At 31.1% G+C, this 22,353-nt stretch overlaps 2 protein-coding genes across 2 annotated transcripts in view; one reads left to right on the forward strand and one right to left on the reverse strand.

Moving 5' to 3' along the window:
* The window catches only part of LOTGIDRAFT_227879 (hypothetical protein), a gene marked incomplete at both ends in the record, with an annotated part of 8,159 nt that extends 5,459 nt beyond the window's left edge, over positions 1-2,700 (forward strand). Inside the window, 6 exons of the mRNA XM_009045514.1 lie at positions 732-819; positions 1,149-1,283; positions 1,445-1,616; positions 1,884-1,983; positions 2,157-2,238; positions 2,593-2,700. Coding sequence (XP_009043762.1) covers positions 732-819; positions 1,149-1,283; positions 1,445-1,616; positions 1,884-1,983; positions 2,157-2,238; positions 2,593-2,700 — 685 coding nt within the window. The remainder of the gene's footprint in view (positions 1-731; positions 820-1,148; positions 1,284-1,444; positions 1,617-1,883; positions 1,984-2,156; positions 2,239-2,592) is intronic.
* Positions 2,701-2,809: 109 nt separating this feature from the next.
* On the reverse strand, positions 2,810-20,583 carry LOTGIDRAFT_180993 (hypothetical protein). Its single transcript, XM_009045515.1, has 28 exons — positions 20,550-20,583; positions 18,821-19,116; positions 18,313-18,419; positions 17,972-18,056; positions 17,674-17,774; positions 17,276-17,398; positions 15,826-16,051; positions 15,441-15,554; positions 11,989-12,166; positions 11,475-11,599; positions 11,106-11,235; positions 10,776-10,888; positions 10,296-10,462; positions 10,014-10,089; positions 9,721-9,840; positions 9,380-9,511; positions 8,878-8,958; positions 8,473-8,574; positions 8,028-8,207; positions 7,498-7,713; positions 6,731-6,905; positions 6,321-6,400; positions 6,027-6,130; positions 5,389-5,518; positions 4,920-5,016; positions 4,452-4,608; positions 4,075-4,162; positions 2,810-3,700 (listed from the first exon to the last, which is right to left on the reverse strand). The coding sequence occupies exons 2-28, from the start codon at positions 19,043-19,045 to the stop codon at positions 3,641-3,643; spliced, it is 3,492 nt and encodes a 1,163-aa protein (XP_009043763.1). The 5' UTR covers positions 19,046-19,116; positions 20,550-20,583; the 3' UTR covers positions 2,810-3,640.
* Between the last annotated feature and the right edge of the window lie 1,770 nt (positions 20,584-22,353).

Consider the following 22,353-nt stretch of genomic DNA (forward strand, 5'->3'; position numbering starts at 1 on the left):
AGAATTAAAGCTACGTTTTGTGTTTGTAGATATAAAGATTAGTTTTATGTTTGTAGAATTAAAGCTACGTTTTGTGTTTGTAGATATAAAGATTAGTTTTGTGTTTGTAGATATAAAGATTAGTTTTGTGTTTGTAGATATAAAGATTAGTTTTGTGTTTGTAGATATAAAGATTAGTTTTGTGTTTGTAGAATTAAAGCTACGTTTTGTGTTTGTAGATATAAAGATTAGTTTTGTGTTTGTAGAATTAAAGCTACGTTTTGTGTTTGTAGATATAAAGATTAGTTTTGTGTTTGTAGATATAAAGATTAGTTTTGTGTTTGTAGAATTAAAGCTAAGTTTTGTGTTTGTAGATATAAAGATTAGTTTTGTGTTTGTAGATATAAAGATTAGTTTTGTGTTTGTAGATATAAAGATTAGTTTTGTGTTTGTAGATATAAAGATTAGTTTTGTGTTTGTAGATATAAAGATTAGTTTTGTGTTTGTAGATATAAAGATTAGTTTTGTGTTTGTAGAATTAAAGCTACGTTTTGTGTTTGTAGATATAAAGATTAGTTTTGTGTTTGTAGATATAAAGATTAGTTTTGTGTTTGTAGATATAAAGATTAGTTTTGTGTTTGTAGATTTAAAGCTTAGTTTTGTGTTTTTAGAATTAAAGCTAAGATTTGTGTTTGTAGATTTACGGCTTAGCTTGTTATTTGTAGATTTAAAGCTTAATTTTGCGTTTGTAGATTTAAAGCGAAGGTCGGGGCTGATCTAGAAGATGATAAAAGAAGATTAGGTATTATTAGAGAAGAAGTAGGAAAAGATAAAATATTGGTAGGCTTTCATATTTTCTTTTTTCCTTATTTGTTTCATTTTTCTGTATTAATTTGTAAATTGATTTGATTAATTCATGAACTTGAGACAATGTCTCAATGTCATGTATAAAAGGGATTTTTTAATTTAAGTAAGTATGTGACAAAGAAATTGTATGCTTCTAAAAATCAAGTACAGTCTTGTGGAATACTTGATATTTGACGACTGACAGGTCATGCCATCATTGTGCTTAATACCCCTTAAGCTACCTCAAAACTAATGGACTAGTATGTATTTGGATTTTGATGTGTAGTGCATATGTATCTTTGACTATATTTTATGTGACTCAGTTGGTGGATGCCAATCAGAGATGGGAAGTACAGGAAGCTATAGAATGGATGAAAGAACTGGCTCAGTTTGATCTAACTTGGATAGAAGAACCAACTAGTCCTGATGATATACTAGGTCATGCTAAAATAGCTAAGGTACTTACATAGATATTTGTATTTAAAGGGAAGTTTACTTGATAATATTTCATTTCCAAACCGGTTGTCTTGATGAGGATTTCATATCTGAAACATGAGTCAGCACCATGAAATGAGCTTTTATCAAAGTGTTTGTTTTAAAAGGAATCATTGACTTTCAGGAGCTGAATCCACTTGGTATTGGAGTAGCTACTGGTGAACAATGTCAAAATCGTATTGTATTTAAACAGTTTTTACAAGCTGATGCCTTACAGTTCTGTCAAATAGATAGTTGTAGACTAGGTGGTGTTAATGAAAATTTAGCTGTTATATTAATGGCTTGTAAATTTGGAGGTATGTATTATTGGGTGCATGACTTCATTTAGACATCATAGATAGAAATTCTGTGTTTTAAAATGTCTAGTTTGAATGAATCAAGTTTATATTTTAGACTTTCCTTCAACTGATTCAGGTAATCTCTATATCTGGGTATGAAGATTGGCCTCTGTACACAACAAATTTTGATTAGATGAAATTTGTTGGCATCATTAATATGGATTTTTCGTAGTTGTGTTTTGGACAATTGCTTGGTAAATTCTAGTGTTCTGTATTTATTTTCAGTTCCAATATGTCCACATGGAGGTGGGGTAGGACTCTGTGAATTAATTCAACATCTCTCTATATTTGATTATATAGCAGTATCAGGCACATTAGAGAAAAGGTGAGATCAAAATGAATTTATGTTGACTTTTGACTTTGGAGAAGAATGTATTTGGTCTTGAGTTAAGACTGTCTGATTGGAAAAAAATAAATCCACAGCAAACTTGTAGATTTAGATGTTATACTTTAATTTGTTGTTTGGAAAACATGTAGATTTAATTCTTTTAATTACAGAGTTGTAGAATATGTAGATCATTTACATGAGCATTTTTTAACACCAACAGTGATTAACAATGGCAGTTATATACCACCACAGGTAAATATATTATTGTACTACAGAGTATTTACTAACTTACCTTCCCTTAATACTTTGGACATGGTCAGTCACTGAAATCTACGAAAGTAATGACATACATTATTGCCTAGTTTTATTCTTAAGTTATTGGCTTTTATTCGTATTCTGAAAGATTTTTTTAATAGTTGATTGCCAAATGAAAATACATTTTTACAGATTACAAAGTTATGTAGTATTTTTTATGTGTTATATTATTATGTGTAATTATTTTGCAATTTCTCCAGCTCCACTTTACATATTTTCTTGAAAGGTTGAAGCATACCGCTGTCTTCTACTTATTGCAAAACATCTTTGCAGGAACAATGTGTTTTTCAGGCTCCAGGTTACAGTATTACTATGAAAGAATCAACCATTAAAAGTAATGAATATCCCAATGGTTCTGTATGGCAGAAATTAATTAAAGATGGAGTATATACTGTATAGAAAATCCAGATTAAAATTACCATTAAAAGTAATGAATATCCTTATGATTCTGTAGAAAACCCTGATTAGAATTACCATTAAAAATAATGCATATCCTTATGATTCTGTAGAAAACCCTGATTAGAATTACCATTAAAAATAATGCATATCCTTATGATTCTGTCTGACAAAAATAAATTCAAGATAGAGTATAGCTAGTTGATTTGCTCCATACCATTAATAGTGGACTCAAATTAATTCATAAAGTAATCTTTTTGTTTGATCAATAAAACAGCTGAATAAAAGTAAAATTATTAATTTTTATGTAATTTATTTGTCTGCTTCATTTTTGGGAACCAATCTTATTTATTTCATATATAATTAACGATGAATATGCTTTCCAAGCTAGTAAGAGTTGATGCATACGATGTCTAAACCTTTGAGCACAACATCTACGAGATTTGCCTTTGGAGATTGTAATTAATTATTCAATTAAGCTAGTCAATTTTGAACCTCCAGCCCTCAAGATGGTTAATTTCTCTCCAACAATCATGTCAAAATTTATCTGTTCAATCTGTCAATTATATGGAGCCTAAAGAACTATTACTTTTTTTGTATTAATTTCCCAATTTTTTAACTGGAAGTGCATTTTTGTGTTAAGGAATATTTGAAGAAGGGTGTTCTTATCTCTTCTTGTTCACATGCTATATGACACTCTGTAACAGTGACAATGGTCATTCATCTGCAGCACAAATTTGTTAATAACAATTTATATTTCTATTCTTAATATTTTATATAACAATATTCTTTATATAAATAACAAATATAAATTTAACAACTTTATATTTTGCAATAAATTTACTATTTAATTGCTCCTTGATCATTGTTTTTGAAAAATTGCCCACAATCCACTTCTACACATCTTGACAGTAGCCTATAAAGCAACTCCAACAGTCTTTGACTATGCATACTGGGATCTAAATTCATCAAATATATAAGATGGTATAAAAGATTCCACTGACTGAAATTAGAAAAGATATTTTTCAAATGCCTGCAAGACCGTAATTTTCAAAAAATGTTTTGTTTTATCCAAACGACATACAAATATCAGATGCCAAGGGCCATAAAGTTACATCAGAGTAGCTTGTTCAGTTGAAAAACCCCCCAAAACGTCTCAAAACAGTTTGAGTACTGACCTGACTACCTTTATGTATGAGCATTGAGTATTGGCCCAAAACCAACAGTCTTTAACCTCCCAACTTCAGTTAAGATACTCGACATTGTGATGCGTGCATCACACCAGTCAATTAATAGTTGTAAAATTGCATGGTATTGAAATGCAGGTTTTTATTTTGATTCAAAGTAAAAATACTTGAAGAGAATATAGCTACAAACCTTTCTTGGTAAACGATTATAGAATATATAATCCTCTAAAAACAATAATACATTTAATACATCTTGAGACAGTTCAGGGGACTTCGAACTGAAAAAAAAGATAATGCTCGTAATCATGAAGAGATATAACAACAGACAATAACTTGCTCAAACTAATAAGAAATGGTCAAGCTGACACATCAACCATTGCTCACTCAAGATACTGATAATGTCTAACAGTCTATCTGGTATGTTTAACCTGAAATTGTCAACATTTTCACAAAATTCAAATTATAATTTTATTAAGGCATATGAAACCACATATTTCAGAGTTCCATGGTTCAAGAAATGCTTGGAATCAAACCACAATCTAGATAAAAGTAAGGGCCAAATCCTACCTGCTCATTGCTTCCACACAGGATCTAATATATTGTCCAAGGAATGCTAAGAAGAAATTAGTGTTGTCAGCATGGAATTGTTTCAGTAATGTCAAAACACCAATTGTAAAAGAAGGAGCATCTAAATGTTCTTGTGGCTTCTTACTAACTAAGCTACCTATAACATACAAACATAACATGAAATTGTCTGGAAATAGTTAAAGATGGGTGCCCTAATTGTTTTTGATCAAATTTATCAAATTGGCTTAATTTATTGAGAAGTGACACACAATTGCTGAGTTGTTCATTGCAAACTAGTTTTGATAATACTGACTGATTTATTGTGAACTACTTTTCATATTTGTGATAAAACTGATACTTACTGACTGATTTATTGTAAACTACTTTTCCTATTTGTGATAAAATCGATACTTACTGACTGATTTACTGTAAACTACATTTCATATTTGGTTTAATACTGATACTTACTGACTGATTTATTGTAAACGAGTTTTGGTAATTGGGATAGAACTAAGAAATAGTTGAATAAAGGAAAGAATGGCACTCTCATTGTTGTTATATAAATCTGAAAATAAATAATGAATTTATTGAACAAATGACAACTTATGTACATGAACCATCATAAGTCGTCATTACAATCAACCCAGCTGTAACTCAGTAAGATGGTCTGGGTTTGATCCAATCCAAGAGGTTAAGATCAAAATCAGCTGAGACATCGGATGTTTGGTACCTAAGTTGATGACCTTACTTGATTTAGATTTTTCTTTCTTTTAGCTCTTTTCCAATGTAGATATTGAGATACCTTTTCGAAAATATGAAGTACACTGTATTTCATAGTCTTGAAATGAGTAATTTGCAGCTACAACTGCATGTTTAAAAATTTTATACCAACAATAATTTTGGAACACGAGAAAAAAACAATAACATTTTAACATACTTTATCAAGAGGATTATGGAAACCTGATGATTCTAAATAAGCAGTTAATTCATACATCAATGGATTTTCTTCTTTAGGATAAGGTTGAGTAGGATCTTGATAGTGTTTCTCTATATCTGCTAGTAAGGCACTGAAACAAACCCAATTCATAGGGATAAATGTAATGAGTTGCAAACAACTGCCATATGGTGAAAAATATGAATATGTTTTAATATTTCTTGTCTCTATGTATGTATTTGCTTCTATAAAGATAGTGGACCACAGCCATATACACCCACCACGGCATGCGGACGGTAAATATTCAGGATTTTGGGGCAAGGGCAATAACTCTGCTTCTAACGGTGGAAAATAGCTCAAATTCGAACTTGATTTTTGTTTTATGAATATGTATACACATACCGAATTTCACTTGATTCCATCAAAAAATCTAGTTTTTAGAGCGTTTACAAGCAATAGTTGACAGACGGGGAGGCAGACAGTATATGTCCACAAAGAGAGATGTGAGAGTATAAAAATCATATTGCAGATGCAATTCAAAGATCCAAAATAGTAACTGTCGCCAAATTGTTAACAAATAATTAGTTTTTTTAGTCCTTATTTGGAATGGTATGCATTTCTGTCACAAAAAATCTACTTACCGATTCACTGTCTGTAAAGAGCTGGCTAAGAATTTAGAATCAAATTTACAAGATGTATTCAATTCATAAGCTATCTGTCTTCTTAATAACTGCATTTGACCAACCTTTAAACAATAAAACAAATCATACATCTGAAATGGCAGACATCTAAACCATATGCCATGTATTTATAATCGATATACTGTTGAAAACTGGAAGGTCGCTTCCATGAAGGTGACAAATCTTTTATTTCCTTCATCTGTTTACAACCATTAAGGATATGAATTCTACAAACTTGAAAGTTAATTTACTTACCCGTAATATAATATCTAGATAGACTGGCCATAATTTAACAGTTTTAGATACAGCTTGTGAATACACTTTCTGAGGTTGATCTGTAAATAATCAAAGACAATAAAATCAACTACTAGTCTGGTTCATTGTTTTTCAAACTGATTACTTCTAGGTTATGATCAACACACAATTATTTTCATCAAATTGTTTTCATTACATAGTTTTTATATTCCTGATCAAGATTTTTACGAAGAACATCTTGCCAAGTTGAAATATCATCTCCAAAATATCACTGAAAGTATTTTATGAAATAGCCTAAAATATTACAGAAAAGGTTGAAAAATATTTTTGCTCAAATTTATGAAAACTACAAAAAATTTAGAGAAATGTGTCACTTAACTTATCTGAAAGTTTTTACTAAATATACTTACTGACAGTTCCTTGTAATGGTTGTAATAATTTAGTATATAATGAGAAGAACTCTAACCAAGATTTATCCCTGATAACACCACGTTGTAGGTTCAGTTGAAAATTCTGTAATTCTTTAACTATCATAAAACATAGTAATCTATCTAAACCTGACAGTCCAAAACTTCCCACTGCTCTCTACAATATATATAAAACATAGTAATCTATCTAAACCTGACAGTCCAAAACTTCCCACTGCTCTCTACAATAGATATAAAACATAGTAATCTATCTAAACCTGACAGTCCAAAACTTCCCACTGCTCTCTACAATAGATATAAAACATAGTAATCTATCTAAACCTGACAGTCCAAAACTTCCCACTGCTCTCTACAATAGATATAAAACATAGTAATCTATCTAAACCTGACAGTCCAAAACTTCCCACTGCTCTCTACAATATATATAAAACATAGTAATCTATCTAAACCTGACAGTCCAAAACTTCCCACTGCTCTCTACAATATATATAAAACATAGTAATCTATCTAAACCTGACAGTCCAAAACTTCCCACTGCTCTCTACAATATATATAAAACATAGTAATCTATCTAAACCTGACAGTCCAAAACTTCCCACTGCTCTCTACAATATATATAAAACATAGTAATCTATCTAAACCTGACAGTCCAAAACCTCCCACTGCTCTCTACAATATATATAAAACATAGTAATCTATCTAAACCTGACAGTCCAAAACTTCCCACTCCCAAAATTTCACTAACTTACATGTATTTGTTGAAATAAAGTTCTATTTGCTACTTCTTGTTTAGTTTTAACATCATACCAAGCTTTCATCTGATCTATATAAATAGTAGTCCTAGAATCTGTTATACGTAATATCTCTCTAGCTAGTCTTCCAATAAAATTAACACTTTCATCTACTGGTGGAAATCTAGGTATAGGTATAGCTGTTGATTGATAAACACTCTGCCAATCTAACACCTAAAATACAATACTAATTAACTTTCATTCTCAATTTTGTACATGAAACAAGAAAAAGATGCTGTAGTGTTTAGAACTTTGAATGTATTGAAAGAATGATAATGGTGATGCAAAAGAATACATACACATGGTGAGAATTGATCATTATATCTAGTCCTTTTGTTTAAAAACGTTGGATTGTCATCTGCTAGGTGCTGTCAGTTTCATTCCTCCTCTAGGTAATAAAAATTCTTATGTTATGGCCAGTGCTTTTGAGAGTAAGCCCAATGTCAGCTTCCAACCTCATATGACTTCTGAATATAGAATAAACCTACCTTTGTTCTTAAGAAGCTATTACATTCTTGTTCAACATTATAATAAATAATTCTAGATATTTCTTCTTGCCATATCTTTAAACCATAGATATTCACATAGTCCTGTATATACTCAAATGATCTTCTAAAACCATCCATTTGTTCACCTAGTGTAGCTAACTTGGGTAATAGTTCACTCACCTAAAATTCAACAGATACAAAAAATTAAATGACTTTTTAAAGCCGGTGTAAGTCAACTACATGTAATAAATGACATTTAAAGGAATTGACAATTTACAGGCTTGAAATAAAAATAAATTAAAATCAATCTCTAGCAAGGATTTTCATATAAAACTAGTAATTCTGTAGATTTTCTGCTCAAAGCTTCAGTCTGTTCATCTTCAAAAACAACTCTTTCGCAATATCAACATCACAAATATACCTACCATATCTTATATTTACATACCTTGGCTTTAGGATTAAACATGATGCCTTTATGTAAAGCATAAGCTACTTGTTGTACCAACTCTTTTCTTATACCATCTTCTAGTAGACGTTTAGGATCAATCTAAAATATACTAATGGTTTATGGTCCTTGTTTCAGTGAGCAGTGATACAAACACTATACAATCTGTAACTTGTGCTGTCAAATCTGAAGTCTCATGTGACCTTAAATAAGTCATAATTCTTGAATTAAGGAATTTTAGATTGTCAAAGGGCACAGATTACCTAAAAATTATCATCGCTAAGAGGTTTGTTTTAATAACGTACCACCAACATTGAATCATATCTGAATCTTGTGCCAAGGTTTTTAAGTCTGAGTGTACAGCCAAACAATTGACATATTTTCCCAAACCACAAAATTTGTTACCTTAATAATACCAACTAAAGTTGTTTTCATCATCAGTATTCCCTCAGTAAATACAGATATAGAGTGGGTTAATTTAGCTACCTGTAACACAAAACAGGAGAAAACTACTATTCTTATTTCTCATTTTAACACATGAGAGTCTCATTCTAAGACCTTAAGATGTCTTGGTATGAAAAATTGTTCAAATCATTGAAAAAGACCTCATACTGAAATGAAATATATTGGAGCCATTCATCCCCTGGTAACAGAGTTCTAGAGTTGTCATCTTGACAATTTTAAGAAAAATTCTTCTGCAAGACAGAGGGGATAATTGTCCAAACAGAGATCTATAGTAAGCACAGCACATGAAAAAACGTTATACTCTTGTCCTGCATTAGCTCCATCAACCACTATCACTAACAAATGTAAATTCCAGCAGAACACTGAGATAGTATCTGTAGTCCCTCCAATTAACAAGCACCTGCTATAGCTCACTGTAGCTGTAAGTTTAATAAGGTATTACCTGATATCTCTCATCTAACTGAGCAAAGTCTTTCATTTTATCTTTTTCTAGTCTAGTTGGTACTTCTTGTATTCTGTTAGTTAATAGTCTGATAATACTAGCTAACAAACTAAACATTGTCTGTGGTATAATCTAACAAAATGTAAAAAATTATGAAATGAGTTGTTTATCCCAGGAATATTATTGCAGTATTCTTTTTTCAGACTGACAATTTCAGATTTATTTAAAAAAAACATGTACATGGACTGAACAGATTGCAATACCAACCCAATGGTTGAGTAGCAATAGAAACTTTCAGATCTCCATTTGTTACAAAGTGCTACATATGGAAAAAGTTTTACCTGTAGGACTTTTCTAACATAAGCTACCAGTTCCCCAGAGTAATACTGTGATACACTCATTAAATCTTTACTACCAGCTTGATTAACACGTAACAATGGTAAATCTAAGGCTGAGGCCATCTACAATAGAGGATTGAAAATTTCACTATATTAAAGTAATTGACTATCAGGAAATACTACCAATACATTCTCTAATACTATCAAATGAAGATGGGCTTAAATTGTTTTATATCTTTGTAAGTATGTTTAAAGTGAGTATTGTAATTCTGATATATTTTTAAAAATAAAATTACCTTTAGAAATGTTGCTCTAAGTTTAATAACAAGTGATGGATCTTTCTTAATTCCTTGCTGCATATATCCTGTATAACTGTAATATAAAAATGGAACCAATGGTCAACTTTCATAAATTGTAAAATTGAATGAAAGTATTGCAATATATTAAAACCAGAATATCATAAATAAATACAAAATATATGTATGCAGTTATACTTTGGCAATGATTGTCTTCCCTAATACAAAATCAGAATCCTTTCCCATCTGTATATTTTTTGAAGACATTATTCAACTACATACCTATCAATAATTTCCCAAGCATAAGATAAATCAGCCACTATTTCAGTCTGTATTAAAACCTCTTCTTTAATATTAATAGTACGTAACATTTGATGGAGATATTTTCTAGTATCAGCTAAAAACTGTTTGACTTGTAAATTACTTTCTAACTGATGAAACTCTTGAACCTGAATTATTTATATCATACGTAATTACTTAAATTCTGCAATGGAATACAATAAAACAATATTCTGTGATGGTACATTATTCTGAAGTAACCTGGCCAGCCAGTCTCTCTATTTTCTGGTCTGATTCATTCTATAATATGATTACAATAACACATAGTGCGATAAAGGAAAACTGCAATTGACAGTACATTAAATGTTTGATTTCCAATGCCTAAAAGTGAAAATAATATTGAAACTAAGTCAATAGTATTCAGCTACAATATGAGCTACAAGTTGAAAAAAAATATGATATTAAAGAAACCTATATCCTCACCTCTTCCATAGCTTGTATAAGTTGTATAATCTTCCTACCAGCAGATGTAGAATCTTCATAATCTAGCGATGCTATCTGTTTTGTCATCTCACCAAACCAATTTTGTAAACTTTCTAAAAATGAAAGCTTAGAATAAATGTACTGCAAGTCACAACGTAAAGCAGATATGACTGATCTAATTTTTACAATCTAAGAATGACTCAATAGGATGGTGGACATATTTCTATTGCTAATTAAGTGCAAATTGAGCACACATATTTTCTCTACAATTATCACATTGGAGTCTGGAAAATGCAATGATATGGATGCAGATAATAAATGTTCACTTACCACTTTTTTCAACTCTAGTAAGTGGTTTAGTACCAGAAAACACATCTCCTAATTCTTGCATTCTCTCTTGTCCCTCAACTTTATACGCTTCCCATTTATTCTGTTTCTCATCCAACATTTGCCGGAATAACTGTATATTTGATAAAACATGAGTAACATGCACACTATCTATTACATAATTTTGTACAAAGCCTTGTAAAATCTTTTCTATTATTCTTGATGACGACGGCCTTAAAAATTTTACAAGATATGGATCTGGGGTGTGGTCTACGAGCTTTCAAAAAATCGGTAAAAACTTGTCCTTGGTTATTATTTTTTTCGGTCATTATACTTCACAGAAAGTTAAGTATAAAAAATATTAACTCATACCTCTTTAAGTTTATATTCATACTGTGCTGTATTGAGTAGATGTTGAAATACTAATAAAGCATTGTATTTACTATCTACTATGACTTGATCTCGAATTAGTTTACATTTTTTATTCAATTCTGCGGCTAAATAGAAAAGGAGAAAAAAAACATTTTTAGGTAATTACTATTAGTTTAGTAATCCTACCATTGAGTTGGGGGTTTCATCTTGGTTTTTGAAGATGCTTTCTATTCCATTGAATTACGGTTACCTTTGCACCTGATTTGGTGAATGACCACAGACAAATGCAATGGGGAACCAGTGACAGCCAGATTTTTTTAGCTATCAGTTACACATCTGACTGACAAAACTGGATCTCCAAAATGGATACAGGGCTGAATTATTTTGTGTAATTAATGGTTCTTGTGGATCTTTTTCATTGTTAAGCTATTGTAATTTCAGCGCAAATGTAAATGTATAACAAAATGATACTATGCAGGGGAGATTACTCCAAATAAATAATCTTTGAACCTACTTGGTGGTAAGGCAGCTGTATGTAACATTAACCATCTTAAAGTGACATTACTATCTCTCATTACATTCATCAATTTAGGTATATTATCTAAGACAAATTCTTCCATTAATACACCCTCTTTAAGATATTTATCTAATACAGGCTGTAACTTCTCTAACTTCTTAGCATATCTTACAGACTGAAATACATATCATAGGTTCTCAACTTTGTTTTCCAAAATGGTTGCATCCACAAGCATCAGACATGTTTGTCAATAATATTGCAGATGTTTTCATATAAACCACCATGACCTCATGATACATTGAAATAAACTAGAAGTCACCAAGAGATATTTGCTCACATAGCAGCAATTTCGCGAGCAACTTTGCTGGTCACAGATGAATACTTAAACAGTAGTTAAGGAATTCAATTCTTGTCTGTATCAATCTATATAAAAATATTCCGTCACAATCTGTTGAAAACCTGTCACCATCATGCGAATAAACTAATTTTAATAGCCATAAACTTATTCAATTCTTATAACCCAAACATCTTTCAGTGAAAACTTTCACTTTTGAAACTCAACACATGAGGTCTAATCTTTAGTCTCAGAAAAAGAAAATAAATATGGACAGAGGCATTATATATGTTCACTTTATTGCCATGTGTCCATATAAAAATTAACTAAATAGCTCATGTTTAAAAAAAATCAGAAAATTGTGTGAGGATTTCTGAATATTAACAATTGTCTGGTTTCCATAACAGATACATTGTCTAAGTGTGCTACAGGTTTGTGAATACTTCTTATGCATTTCATACATAAATTTTGTTTACAGAGTGTGGTCTTCTATTGCAAGTTATTGGTCTGACTTAAGAATTGCAAAATTGTAAATCTCTCATCAAGTCAATCATTGGTCAATCAGAGCCAATTCGAATTTCTTTATAGACAGTAGAAAATCGAACAATCTTAAAATAAAAACAACACAGTTCAAATCCTTTTAATAATAAAACATACATAAAGACAATGTTCAATAATGTCTTTTATTGAATTCACCAGATAGTTTTACAATTCTCAATTTGTCTGGAGATTCTAGATAAATTGAAGGAAACCAACAGTCATGCATGTAACTTTGTAAATCATGCAGCAATATTTGCTGACTGAATGAAGGAAATCTCAAACAATTACAACACTATTTCCCTTTAATATTTAATCATTGTACATCATTCAGCAGTTTAACAGCTCCTTTTTACCCTCATCTCAGTTTTAAAAATATATTCTGAAATGATAAATTAAAAGAGTGTTATTTTTATATTCTATATTAACAGGGTTCACAGAAGCCAGATTTCTCATACATGTAACAATAAACATAGCCTATTATTACCTTAACTTATCTATTACTCTTTCTATTATACAATGTGGTATTTCTTCAAAAAAAATCAACAAGCAAAACATAACTATTATTTTGAATCAGGAGATGATGATCACTTACTACATTCATTAATAACAAATCATATCAATTTGTATTAAAGTATTTGATTGGCACTTTGTATTCAACTCAAAAGCAGGAAAATTGAGCAATTTGAAACCAAGATTCCTTACATCGCATAAATGAAAAGTGAAATTTGTTGGTGTATAACATCTAGGAATCTCAGTGTAAAAAGAATGGGTGTTGGTAGGTTAGGTATTAGAGTTAGTGAGGAGTAAGAGTTACTAAATGTTGAAAGATGCAGATAAACATATACTTCAAATTCCTAGATTTCCTATCATATATTATAACATTATCATTCCATCAGTTATATTCCTATCATATAAAATAACATTATCATTCTTACAGTTTTATTCCTATCATATATTATAACATTATCATTCCATCAGTTATATTCCTATCATATAAAATAACATTATCATTCTTACAGTTTTATTCCTATCATATATTATAACATTATCATTCCATCAGTTATATTCCTATCATATAAAATAACATTATCATTCTTACAGTTTTATTCCTATCATATATTATAACATTATCATTCCATCAGTTATATTCTTATCACACATCATAACATTATCATTCCAACAGAAATTTTCAGTATTCTACAGTCATCAACTGTATGTATTAAAACTGAGTACACAGAAGACTGATACTCAAATCTCTAATGATGTAGTTTAGAAGATTGAAATTTGTTTTAAAAAGGAATCCATGGGAAATTCATAGATCAATCAAATTTTAGAAGATTTATCAAATATTTGTCATATTGAAAACAAAAATTTCAAATGGAAGAATTGAATTCACTTAATAACCATACAATATAAAATTCAAAAAGAAACTTACCTAAAAAACTTGAGATGAATGGTCAAAGTTCTGCATCTAAACATTTTCTGTTATTTTGCTGACATGACAACAAGAAGAAGTGAACCCTGGGATGTCTGCAGTCACAATGAATATACAATACAGTTGTAGAGAGGTCTCTAGCCTACACTGATATCAGTTCAGCTCACCCCCTCAATCAATTCGGATGTAGAGAGGTCTCTACTGATTTCAGCTCACCCCATATATCTGTGTTTATCACCTTTTGTCTAAATTTCTAAAAAATCCTTTATCCCTGAGTAGAATTAACCCTTAACTTGCAAACCATGAAACAAAATTGATCATTTATCAAAGATTTGAATTAAAAACAATATTAAACTGCCTTGAGTGGCATTTAGTAATTGATGATATTAACACGAACACACGAACACGAACACGAACACGAGCAATATGCTTGACAAAGACGAAAGAATCATCGTCGAAACGTCGCAAGTTATTTATTAAAGTAATTGTTATCCATATAATTGTGTTCGTGTTAATATTAAACTGTTAATCAACTCAAATACACTTCTTACTAGATAAAGTTGTACATCAAGGTGGGAGAAAAACACCCTTTTCCAAACCTTCTCAAAAATCATCCTCAAAGGTGACCACTTTTCCAAAATTTCAATAAAGATACATGTAAAACAAATATCTATTGTTGTCACAAACAAGCATACCAAGTTTCAATCGAATCAAAATTCAAATCTGGATGCTTCATTTGGCGCTTTTTCTGTTGGTGAATTCGATTGCCATCTATGATCTGATAAAATTGTTATGCATCTCCTGTTTAAAGTAATATAATATTGACACAATAAATGATCGGTTCAATAGAATGTGCCCTGAGATATTCATTTGTAAGCATTGACTCATTTTTTTCATTTATTTTTAATGGATAGGGTAAATTTATACAACATTCCATGATTAAAACAAAAAATTTGTCAGATCATGGAAGGCAAGTGTTGTAACTCATAGAAAAACATGAAACGTAGCATCAAAATCTACATTTTAGTTAGATTGACAAAGTTCCAAACCAAGGATAAATTGGTCGGATTGATTGAGGGAGGTCAGGAACATGCAGGATTCCTGGTATATTCAGCTAGACTGTATAATAAATTAAAATACCTGTTCTCTAACATTATTGGTATCTAAAGTATTATTCAGAGCTGTTATAGCTGCTTTATATGGTAACCAAGCATCCATCAAATTAACAATGACACCCATATAGATACTGATAACCTGTAAAACAAGAACAAATTCATTGAAGCTTAGGCTTAGGTGTGACTTTGATACAACCTATGACTATATGAGATATAGATTTTTTTAGTACTGTGATCAAATTTGGTTCTATGGAAAGATAGCAAATTTACACAAGTTACATACAGTAGCTGGATTTTAGTTGCAGACATCAGATTTTGGAATTAAAGCAGAGATCTCATTACAGCAGCACATTTAACAGATCTGAAGCTGCAAATACATACTTTCAAAAGAAAAAGGAGTATTTACTTACCCAATTATCAGGGAAATGCTTGTCAACAATTTCCCTCATTTTAGCTTGTTGAGTATATAAGATATCAGGTTCAAAGTATAATATAATATATAACATACTGGCTTGTGTAGCTAGAGCAGTAGATCTATGTTCTGGTAGAGGATAAGCTGATATTTGATTATAGATATCATCTGATCTCAATCTACCAACAACAATGTTAATATACTCCTCATTTATAGGTACACGACTGGAAAATACAAAAAAAATCTGATGACTGAGAAAACAATATGTTCTTTTGGAGTCATTAAATTCACTTACTTGAAGAAAGATTCAGGATAATTTAGTGAAGGTATATATTTACATAATACTTACTTATAGAATGATTCAGTATGGTGAAGTTATATACACAGATGTAGAATGATTCAGAATATGTTGGTGAAGTTATATATAGACAGTACTTACTTGAAGAATGATTCAGTATGGTGAAGTTATATACACAGATGTAGAATGATTCAGAATATGTTGGTGAAGTTATATATAGACAGTACTTACTTATAGAATGATTCAGTATGGTGAAGTTATATACACAGATGTAGAATGATTCAGAATAATTTGGTGAAGTTATATATAGATAGTACTTACTTGAAGAATGATTCAGTTTGGTGAAGTTATATACACAGATGTAGAATGATTCAGAATATTTTGTTGAAGTTATATATAGACAGTACTTACTTGAAGAATGATTCAGTTTGGTGAAGTTATATACACAGATGTAGAATGATTCAGAATATTTTGTTGAAGTTATATATAGACAGTACTTACTTGAAGAATCATTCAGTTTGGTGAAGTTATATACACAGATGTAGAATAATATGTCAATATTACTTGAATCTATAATTGAGCCTTACTTACATGTACAGTCGAGTAACCTAATTTCGTGGAAACCTATTATTCGTGGATTTCCGGAAAGGATTAATAATTTACATGAGCGACCTTGCGCGTCCTCCGCATTAGTTTGTTTTGATAAACATGGGTTTTCTCTATAATATCAGCTAGTAGAGTGAATCCCGAGCGTTAATCGGAATTCCAAGTGTCGTCTGCTAGAATATAATCCAACAAATGAAGTCACGTGATCAATTAGCGGATTCCGTGTCAGCAGAAAATTTCTATGGAACACAAAGTGGACCATATTTTTATGTTGTTTCAGTGACTTTTAGCAATAAATCACGCTACGTATCTTATTTTGTCAGTCACTATTTTTTTTTTAAATCGTGCTTGAAGGAATTGTCACTAGTTATAATGAATTGATATTAAAGATAAATACTAAGAGAAGTTAATTATATCACCCGGTATCCACACAACGTGTTTTTCTAGACTTATTTATAGTCTAGAAGTTGTATATATAGACAGTACTTACTTGAAGAAAGATTCAGGATAATTTAGTGAAGGTATATATTTACACAATACTTACTTGAAGAATGATTCAGGATAATTTGGTGGACGTTTAGCACCAGGTAAGTTAGAAAAACCAGTACTACGTAATAATTTACAAACATCATCAATACTAGAATCTGTGGCTGCTGACTTCTGAGCACTGAAAAATAAATTCAACTGGTTTAGTCAATATTGCCACCAAAATAAATCCTGTCCTGAGACAAACAAAAGAATCAAAAGTGCACTTTGTAGACATACAAATCAATTTTTACAATTTTCGCTCATATCAGTTCTTTAAAATTGCTTCATCATCACCAAAATCTATGGTTGCCTAAAAACCCCATAAAACTTGAAGACAATAGTGTGAGTATGAAATAGTAATTATCAAATTAATTTTTATGAGAATATACAATTGACTAGAATAATTAAACTTACCTGTATCTGTAATAGGATACTAGAATTCTTTCTCTAACAATTCCTTCAAATTTAATATCAATTAACAATAACATAACACCATATAGATATAATGCTTCACACTACAAAATATACACAAATAAAACTAGCTGGATATCAGTTGACAAGCAAAATGGTAAAGAGGAATTATGAAATTTTCCTAGAATCTAGAAAAATAATCTGAGTATTTGAAAGATCATGAAAAACATCAATGCTATCTGTATGTATAATCTTAATATTGTCCAGTGTTATTCCACAATGTCTAGATATTAATACTTACCATGAGTTGTTTACCATCATCATTTAAAAATACTGATTCTAATGTTTGTTGTATGTATACACCTTCATCTAAATCTTCTAAATATCTACAAAAAAAATCATCTTTGAATTAATTCTTCAACAGTATTTTATCAAAAAATTGTGTGGTGCAGAAGTTCTTTTTCAATTTTCATCTATGTCAAATTTACACAAAATATGGTGCAACAAGTTCAGTAAGCTTATTCTTGGGTATCATAACTTCAAGATGAGTTTTTATAAAAACATCTTTCTTTGTTTAGGATTTTAATCTATGATTAAATAAAGCTGTGTCTAAAATCTCACAGAAAAAAACAACAATAATACCTGTTTAGATCTGAAACATATTTATGTACACTGGCAAAAGCTTGGTAAAACCTGGTTAATATTTCAATGTGATTCTCACTGAATTCTTCATCTAAATCTTGTAGTTCCTGAAATGACATTCCATATCTGATCATGAAAAGACTGTAATTTCTCTACCAATAAAATAAGATTTCAAAACTAGTGACAAGGTCATGTCTTTCAATTATCCAAACAATATGTGGAACTGTGCAAATGAATTTGGAATTCCCATATATCCTTTTAAATTTAACCATATCTCTATTTAAAATGGAGCTGCGGAAAGGAATATAGGCCTAATACTAAATTATCTCCATTTGTTCAACTTATGCTTTTCATGTGAAGAAAACATTAATTCAATATAGGTTTATGGTGAAAGTAATTGCTTGATTTCGTTTACCACCTTATGTCTTGATTCCCTTATTCTGATGTGATATTTCAATAACTGTGACATGCACCCATATCAATCTATAACATAAATATGGACACTTACAACTCTTGACTCTATTCTATGGTCAAAGAATTCTGAACTTTTAAAATAACTGAAATCTGCTATAATTTCACTATATCTGGTCACGTCATTTCTATTATCCAGCCGGAAAATAGGAGGGATAAAATCTGCTAAACGTAATAATTCAGCAATGATGGCATTTCCACGAGAAACGAGTCTTAAAATATTCTGTCCACACTGGTTATTTTCAGCTAAAAAGTCTGCCATTTTTTTGGATCACTTTGGTTAATAAACGAACTGTATAAAATTGTTACAAATATTATGGCATGCTAGATGAACTGCAAAATAAAAAAAGAAAATAAATAATAAAATGCATTTTACAAAAAAATTATGTAAATGTTTTCAAACAAGGTTACCTTATTAATCTTATAGTACCTCCGCTCTGTTCCATTGTCTATCTTGTCGACAAGCCTAGTGCAGTCATTTAAACTTTAAAAACTTTATCTGTATTGAATTCTTCTAAGATTTTATGTACAGTGGTGTAACCTATTTTCGTGGATATAAAGATTCAACACCGAATTTCGTCAAAGTTAAAAAAAACGAAAAAAAAAATTTATGTCTTAGATGTTTCCTCAGATATTCTACAAAATAATAGAAATTGGTTTATTTCGATTTTCTTAATGAATCCTTCACTTTGACCTATATTTCATGAGCAACCAACTCGGGAACAGAGGCAGAATGCGTTACCTATTTTAGTGTATAATGTTTTATCTATAAATAAGTCTAGAAAAACACGTTGTATGGATACCAGGTGATACAATTAACTTCTCTTAGTATTTATCTTTAATATCAATTCATTATAACTAGTGACAATTCCTTCAAAGAAGCACGATTGAAAAAAAAAATAGTGACTGACAAAATAAGATACGTAGCGTGATTTATTGCTAAAAGTCACTGAAACAACATAAGAATATGGTCCACTTTGTGTTCCATAGAAATTTTCTGCTGACACGGAATCCACTAATTGATCACGTGACTTAATTCGTTGGATTATATTCTAGCAGACGACACTTGGAATTCCGATTAACGCTCGGGATTATAATGAAATTTGTCCGATAAAAAATGGTGACGTTTGGTAATAAGTGAAATCCGCCATTTTGTATTTGTCAAAGTATACATTAATACATTTTACCTTGCTTGAAACTACTGGATTCACTCTACTAGCTGATATTATAGAGAAAACCCATGTTTATCAAAACAAACTAATGCGGAGGACGCGCAAGGTCGCTCATGTAAATTATTAATCCTTTCCGGAAATCCACGAATAATAGGTTTCCACGAAATTAGGTTACTCGACTGTACATGTAAGTAAGGCTCAATTATAGATTCAAGTAAGTAAGCTCATAAAAGCCACAATTCCTCGGACTCTACTGATATTAGGACTGAAGTAATTGACATGTACCGGTAATATCTTAAAACCAGCATTTGACATGTTGTATGAAAGACTATACATATTATTTTGTTTCTTTGATCGTATATTTGGTAAGTATTTGTTTCTCAGACTTCATCAAGTTGATGTGCAGACGAAATTTTACATATTTTTTGATGCAATTTTATCTCTCAATCTCAGTATCTTGACAATCTCTTTACGCATCATTCTTTATTCAATTTCTGCAATATTTATCCGATAAAACTCATCAATAACTAAGAGTTAACACTTTGGTGAAATCACCTGCCAACTGTAAACAAAGGAATAAAAGCAAAACGTAACATTTAACAATATCTTTTTCTGTAGTTGTTTACACACCTCCTATCCATTTCCGGATCATGTGACTATAATAGTATTCGAGTTACCTCCCTTTAATAATACGGCGAGCCACAGAGGACATGCCGCAACCATAAAACTGTAACTTGTACTTAAATAACATGCACCTAATATATTCCCATGGAATTATCAAGTTGTCTCAAGTATTAATCCCAAAATCAATTGCTTTATCAAAAGTCAGATTTAAAAGTGTATTAGGCCTATGATGGCTTTTTGATAAGGTATATATAGAGAGTAGGGAGATGTGGTTGTAGTTGTTAAACAACTGTGCTTCTTGAACCTTCGAGAAGAATGTATTATAAAACTGTACATGAATTAAGCAGATGTATGGCAACATATTTTTATAATGGATTATGCATTACGCGGTCAATACAAAGTATAGATTGAATAAGTTAAAATACACAGTTTTATACCAAATCGATTCTGGAATATATAAATAACATTTGACTGATGATATACCGTAACTAATGCAATCAGTGAAGCGTAAAATTAAATCAAAATCAAAGTGAATCAGACGTTTTCTAAACTTTGGCAAAGAGCATATCGTTTGGCATGAATTCTATTTACAGCAGTGAAATATGAAAAATTTGCAACAGTTAGGGTCCACTGATAATCGACAAAAATTTAACTAGATTATCACTATGGAAAATACCGTCATAGCTGAATCTGATTAAAATAGTTGACCCGGGAGATTTTGCCCGAACTGATTAAAATAGTTGACTCGGAGATGTTGCCCGAACTGATTGATATAGTTGACCCGGGAGATTTTGCCCGAACTGATTAAAATAGTTGACCCGGGAGATTTTGCCCGAACTGATTAAAATAGTTGACCCGGGAGATGTTGCCCGAACTGATTAAAATAGTTGACCCGGGAGATTTTGCCCGAACTGATTAAAATAGTTTACTCGGGAGATGTTGTCCGAACTGATTAAAATAGTTTAACGGGAGATTTTGCCCGAACTGATTAAAATAGTTGACTCGGAGATGTTGCCCGAACTGATTGATATAGTTGACCCGGGAGATTTTGCCCGAACTGATTAAAATAGTTGACCCGGGAGATTTTGCCCGAACTGATTAAAATAGTTGACCCGGTAGATGTCGCCCGAACTGATTAAAATAGTTGACCCGGGAGATTTTGCCCGAACTGATTAAAATAGTTGACCCGGGAGATGTTGCCCGAACTGATTAAAATAGTTGACCCGGGAGATTTTGCCCGAACTGATTAAAATAGTTTTACTCGGGAGATGTTGTCCGAACTGATTAAAATAGTTTACTCGGGAGATGTTGCCCGAACTGATTTAAATAGTTCACTAGAGAATTGTTACCCGAACTGATTAAAATAGTTTACTCGGGAGATGTTGCCCGAACTGATTTAAAGAGTTGACTCTGAGATGTTGCCCGAACTGATTAATATAGTTGACCCGGGAGATGTTGCCCGAATTGATTAAAATAGTTGACCAGGGAGATGTTGCCCAAACTGATTAAAATAGTTGACTCTGAGATGTTGCCCGAATTGATTAAAATAGTTGACTCTGAGATGTTGCCCAAACTGATTAAAATAGTTGACTCTGAGATGTTGCCCGAATTGATTAAAATAGTTGACCAGGGAGATGTTGCCCAAACTGATTAAAATAGTTGACTCTGAGATGTTGCCCGAATTGATTAAAATAGTTGACCAGGGAGATGTTGCCCAAACTGATTAAAATAGTTGACTCTGAGATGTTGCCCGAACTGATCAAAATAGTTGACT

This window comes from Lottia gigantea, assembly GCF_000327385.1.
Source record: "Lottia gigantea unplaced genomic scaffold LOTGIsca_1, whole genome shotgun sequence".
NCBI classification, from domain to species: Eukaryota; Metazoa; Mollusca; class Gastropoda; family Lottiidae; genus Lottia; species Lottia gigantea.

Coding starts and splice junctions, on each gene's coding strand:
- LOTGIDRAFT_180993 (XM_009045515.1), bottom strand. CDS start 19,045: ATGGCAGACTTTTTAGCTGAAAATAACCAGTGTGGACAGAATATTTTA. Junction 10,090..10,295: donor GCTTGGGAAATTATTGATAG/GTATGTAGTTGA, acceptor TTTATATTACAG/TTATACAGGATATATGCAGC. Junction 5,519..6,026: donor TCTTTACAGACAGTGAATCG/GTAAGTAGATTT, acceptor GGTTTGTTTCAG/TGCCTTACTAGCAGATATAG.